Raw genomic sequence first — 6,388 nt, 5'->3', positions numbered from 1 at the left:
TTAGTTGAGTGCTCAGCAAACAAGCAATCTGAAGCTTGAGACGAAATCCCACCATGCCTTTTCTCCAACATCAATCACTAGGAGGTCCCAAATGGGAAAAGCCTGCCTACAAAAAAAACCTTCGGGTTGAAAGAAAATAATTGACCCCGTCTCCCATGGTATAATTCACCATTCTCTCTCGTTGCATTTCTTTACAAAACCTTTCTCTCAGCATGCACTCAATGCCCTTACCCTACCCTCCAACTCTACTGACCTGAAGTGATTGTTTGGGGTTGCAGCACAACAACATGGGGTTTGTCCCTAACTCGTGTTTCATGGTGTTTGGTAAACATTTGGAAGTTGAAACTGAGGTTGAACCTTAGTTATTGAAAAGCAATTAACAAATATATGTTTTTTTTATGCGTGGTTCGGATCAAGTTTCAACTGTGTTTCAATCGACTAGTTTTTATTTTTGTGATTTAAAAAAATATAAATTTTAAAAAAATAGTTTTCGTTTTGATTAAAATATATGTTTATTTAAGATTATTTTTGAATAAATTAAAGTGTTTAATTAAAATTACGATTGAATTTAATATTTGTATTAAAAAGACCACAAAAAATATATAATTAATTTATTAAAAAGACCAAAACAAATATATGAAGTGTTTAATTATTGGATATTCAATATTAGCCCATGTTTTACGATACCTGCACACTTGAAATTGCCCGATCCAGCACCTGAATGAATGTTGAACATGGATAAAAACGATACAAGGTGTGTTTTTAAAATTATTAAAATTGAAGTTTTAATCTAGATTGATTGATGTGTGAAATTGATTCGATCATTTTTTATTATTGAATTAAAAATAATAATAATAATAATTATTGAGGTGGGGTAAAGATTATGACATATTTTTCTGGGTTTAAATATAACATAATATTGCAGAGACAATGTCTCGTCAAATTTACAGAGAACATCTTGAATCAATAAACCGTGGGGTAGGGAGTGGGGATTGTTTTTAAAATAATTTCCGAATAAAAATTCGAGCTTAAACTCGATGATTTCAAGGACCTTTCTCGAGCAGACACCTTGTTCTCTCGAGTCAACAGCCTTTCGAAAATTAACATGCCCATTTTTTTAATCATATTTGACTCTGCAAAAATATTTAGAGATGCAATTAATAATGCTGTGCACGTCATTTTTAGTAAATTAATTTTGCAGTACTTCCTTATTAGTATAAAAATAGTTACAAAAAGAAAGTGGATTATATATGATTAATAAAAAGTTTAAGTAACTAAGTAATGGTTTGGCCTGGCAAAATATTACGACAACTATATAGGAAAATTGAATTAACAAGAGAGGAATGTAAGACCTAAAAGAAAATAACTCACCAACAAAAAATTATTAATTTTTATCCAAATCAACTAATAGATCCGGAAAATTTGTGATTAAAAACTTGATTTATATCATGTTTTAGTTTAAATAAATTTTAACATTAATTTGGCAAAACTTAAATAACTCAATGGATTAATTAATTAATTCATGACAAGGTCAAATATTCAATAGGATCAACACCAATTATTTTTTTAATGCAAAATAATATTATTTTAATTAAAAAAAATTAACAAGGTTTATCTCCATCGTCATGAATTTACTCAACAATCTAATGATTCAAGTTTTTTGTTGGTTCAAAATACTATAAGATTTGATTAACAAGTATACTTAATTCTTCTGATATGTTAATTACTATAAATAGAATGATTTAATTCTTATACTCGTAATATTAATATTTCTATTAGATTTTTAAAAAATTAATCATGCTAGCAAAACTTTCCAATTGGAATTTCATCCCCCATTAATCCAGGTCGTTTATTATAAAAATTCAATCATGGATTTCAATTCATTATTATATCATCAATGTCATTGTAATTACTTTTTAAATAATTTTTTATATTAAAATATAAATTAATATTTTTTTTATTTTTAAAAACCTATTTTTAATATTAACACATCAAAATATTTTAAAATATATTAATTTTTTAAAATAATTTTTTAAAAAATACAGTTTTCATTGCATTCCCAAACTGTGCCAAAACTTTTGAATTCCATACCTTCAAATTCCAAATCACAAGTGCCCTGCCCTGAGGATATTCGATAATATGGTGGTTTTTATTTTTTCTGTAGCATGTTTTAAAAATATTTTTTATTTTTATTTTTTGTTTGATGATTTTGAATTAAAGATCTGTAAAATAAAATAAAATTATATAAAAATTTATTTTAATATATTTTTAAATTAAAAATATTTTTAAAAAAATCTTTAACCACAATATTTAAAATAAAAAAAAAAAACACACTCGGCAGCTTTTAAAAGTGGAAGCAAGCAAGGTCGAATCTGGGTTTCCCAACAAGAAGATAAGGAAGCCAATTTGACACTGATACATCGTCCCATAAAGCATAATTTATGCTGACACTTGACCCTCTATTTATGCTTCTTCAACTTCCAAGAAATAAATAAATAGGAGGCTCACACTTTGTTTCAGCTTCAGCATATCCATCAATTCAACAGGAATCTTGAAATTGGGATAGTTGGAGGAATAAATTCATGAAATTATTGAGTTCACATTATGAGGTGGAAAATCCCCATCACAAGTCACATATTTGAAAAACTCCATGACAATATTGTTGGCCACAATAGATCAACTGATCCTCTCGTTTTTTCTTCAACCTGAACCAATCTAGATGAATTTTTTGTCTGGTTTTTTCTTCACCCCGAACCAATCTCGGTTGTAACTATGACCTTGGTCTTCTTCTCGGACCAAAAATAACTCTGAGATATTAGATTCAATTATCAAGTGTTCTCTCTAGTCCAAGTTAGAATTACTGCCTACGAGTTCCATACTTGTTCCACTTTCCCGAAAATCATTTTCTTCAAAATCAAGCAAATCAAGGTTGTTCAATTCCACATCCGACATAAAAACAGCCAAAACCCAGAAATAAAATGAACATAAAAGGGCAAAAAACTATAAACGAACACCAGATTTACAATTAGGAAGCGAAGGCGTCTGGTGATCATGGAATTAGATTCCCTTCTATGTAAGGTTCTCACTCAATCTACCCTCAAATCCCCATCCCAAATCACAAAAAGCATCATATCCCACGAACCCAAAAAAGAATAATTATGGAAAAACTATCCAATGTGTAATTTTTTCTCTCACCACCCCAGTCCACGCCAATTATCCAACAGAAAGACAATACAAGGACATCTCCACATTGCATGATGCAATACATCTCCATTGTCAGAAGAACTCAGTATGTTCTTACACGAAGGCCCACAGAAATTAATCTTGACGAACTCGCCTTGGACCACACACAAAAACCAATTTGCAGTTGTACACTTCCTTTCAAAGTACAAATCCAATCCATCGCTATCAAGTTCAAAACACCCCGCATTTGCACCCTTTACCACCACCGAAGCACAATCTCGAGACCCATTATTTTATACCAGACACCAGTCTTGCAGCATCCATCATGTACCTCTTTGAGATGGGCTCCTCCAAAACCCAGTATTGTAAAACTGGTCCCACATTTGCTTCTCCAAATCAGCGGCTTCAGTTTCTTCATCATGATTATGATCATGCTGATCACAACATATCCCTTTCTCCACAACCTCTGTAGCCTTCTTCTCTGACTGTAATTCCTCCTCCCTGGACCCACCGCTACTGGGAGATAACAGGGACCTTTCTTTCTGCTTCTTTTTTCTCAAACGGTGTCGTGTCTTGGCTTTCTTGCATAAACAAGCCGGCACCTTATAAACGGCTAAAACAAGTAGGTTTATCACCGTGCATGGACAGCAGCAACACACCGCTGCCGTGCCACCTGCCACCTCACCAAAACTCTGCGTTTTCGTCCTTGCCAAATTCTTCTCCCTCCCCTCTCCTGTTGGTACCATTTTTGACCCTGTCGCTTCTGTCAACAAAGGCTGCATCCTTCGGTTCGAAGAAGGTGATCGCAGAAGAATCCCCTGGCGAGTCATAGCGAGTCAACTCGGCCGGCTAAAAAATAAAATTAAAGACTCGGTTTTTTCTGGTTACCTGGAATGGGAAATCGAGGAGATTAATGGGCTATAAGGATTATTTAAAGAGGTTTCAAAAAAGGATGTGACTAATGATTTTCTTGCAGAGAAAGACCCTTTCTTCTTCTTCTTCTTTTTCCCCGTTGGGTTTCCTAGAGAGGTTAAATAGATCAAAGAGGAGGGAGGAGGGAGGAGGGAGGAGGTATTTAATAAGGAATCGATTAAGTGGGGATAGGAAGCGAGAGGCGAGGCGAGTAAAGGGGTGGGCTTTTTTTTTCTTTCAAACGCGGACACGAAGAGGTTTCTGTTGTGTTTCGATGAGATTTTTTCTGTGTATTTCTTTTATCAATAAAGGTTTGGTCTTTTCCGAGCCACTTATAAAACATGGAAAAGGAAGGCTGCCGAAATGATCAAATTACGTGGTTGTTAACTTACAACTAGATTTATTTATTTTTTTGGTGGTGAATTTAAATTAATATTTATGGTTTTTATTTATGGACAGTGGGTGGGTGTTATCAAATTTGATATGGCCTCTCCAGGAGAAGATTTTGAGAATTTAAAGAGCAAGGATAAGTAGTTATTCTCTAAATTTATTTTAAATAGAAATAAATAAATGATGGGGACAAATTAATTTATTAAAAATGATAGTATTTCTATCTATGTCATTTTTTCTTTTTCCTTTTCTTTTCCTTTTTATTTCCATGTGTTTGAGAGTATGAAGTGTTTTTTTTAAGTATTTTTTATTTAGAAATATATTAAAATAATATTTTTATTTATTTATTTTACATTAAAGCATCAAAATAATCTAAAAATATAAAAAAATTAACTTTATACAAAAAAAAAATTAAAGTTTTAGAATGCAATTCTCAATAGAATATAAGAATAATTGCAAGTAGCATTCTTAACTTTCTAGCACGCACTTCACCTATAGGTTTGTATCTATGATAAGTCCATGAGCATGTTCAAAACTAGCTTGTTCAGTATTTTTTTATTAATTCTTTTTATCTATTCCAGACTAATAACAATCCATTTAATAAAATGGGATTAAAAAAAAAGTAAAAAAAAAACATCTTTATATTTTTTTTTATCGGAATCTAGTCTTTACTAGTTAGAGTCAACGATCCATTAAATCGACATCCTTGATCTTGGTGACTTCTATGTGTTTGAGTAAAGCAATCCATGACTCAAACTTTATTTCATTTTATTCACAATCTTAAAGTCAATTCATATAAAAATGAAAAAGGATTCGTTAATGTACAAAATATTATCCTCGTTTTAGAGTTTGAAGTTTAAATTAAACCTAATTCATCTTCAGGTGAAGATTTTCGTATCACAAGTGGTTTGTGCATCTCTTCAAAGATTCCTGAGGTGTGAAATGTTTCTATTATTAATAAATCCTAGATTTTTCCTCTATTATGATCTATAATTTATAATTTCATATTCATTTGTTGCGAGCTTACTGTCTTCATATATAAAATAAGTTTGATAGTATAATAATAGTTGTTTTTTTAAAAAAAATTTACTTGAAAATGAATTAAAATAATAATTTTTAATTTATTTTTGATATTATCACATTAAAATGATCTGAAAATACAAAAAATAATAATTTAAAGTAAAATAATTTAAAATTTTTAAAAAATATTTTTAAAATATAAAAACAAGGCTCCGAAAAAATCCAATCATCCCATTGCTAATTAAGACCAAGGGAGTTGATGAAAATTCTTCTCGACAGGGTCACTTTCAAGAAAAATTACTTCTTTCTGGAGATAAAAAGGAGTGAAAAGAAGGAAGAAGCTTGGGAGTGAATTGAATTAAAAAGCATAATAGAGAGAGCTAGCATACAAAGAAACGAGTCAAGAGAAGCTCTCAATTGTTCCGGGACCCTTTAACTAGTGAATTCACTCACCACTTCTTATTATTAATATTATTTAATTTTTATTTTGTTGATTTGATATTTGATTTCTTTTTTTTCTCGGTGGCCGTGGTTGAATTTATAATTTCAGGCTGAGAGAGCTTGTAGTTCTTGTTTAGTTATTTTATATATTTAAAGCTCATTTATTCATTCATCAGCCTCCTCCTCTTCTTGTATCCAAGCAAGCCTCCCTGCGAAAACCACAAAAAAATAAAAATAAATTTGACTATCGCCAGAGAATATTTGGAGGTGAGGGTCCGAGAGGCACCCTACAGGCCTACGTGATTAGCTATATTCAGCCCTGCGCTTAAGAAACAAAAAAACGTGAAGCTCAGAAGTTTGAAGACGACGTCGAATAAAACTGAGGTGGCCAGAAATCAAAATCAATTAATTAATCATCAAGTCAAAATCCAACTCAAGCGGT

The 6,388-nt window shown here is 31.4% G+C and overlaps 1 protein-coding gene across 1 annotated transcript; it reads right to left on the bottom strand.

The window, feature by feature from the left end:
• Positions 1-2,958: 2,958 nt before the first annotated feature.
• On the bottom strand, positions 2,959-4,447 carry LOC105139423 (uncharacterized). Its single transcript, XM_011045850.1, has one exon. It carries the CDS (start codon positions 4,011-4,013, stop codon positions 3,507-3,509), a length of 507 nt encoding a protein of 168 aa, XP_011044152.1. The 5' UTR covers positions 4,014-4,447; the 3' UTR covers positions 2,959-3,506.
• Between the last annotated feature and the right edge of the window lie 1,941 nt (positions 4,448-6,388).

The sequence above is a fragment of the Populus euphratica genome, unplaced genomic scaffold (genome assembly GCF_000495115.2).
Source record: "Populus euphratica unplaced genomic scaffold, PopEup_1.0 scaffold3.1, whole genome shotgun sequence".
In the NCBI taxonomy this organism is placed as follows: Eukaryota; Viridiplantae; Streptophyta; class Magnoliopsida; order Malpighiales; family Salicaceae; genus Populus; species Populus euphratica.
This window is presented reverse-complemented; position numbering and strand designations above follow the sequence as displayed.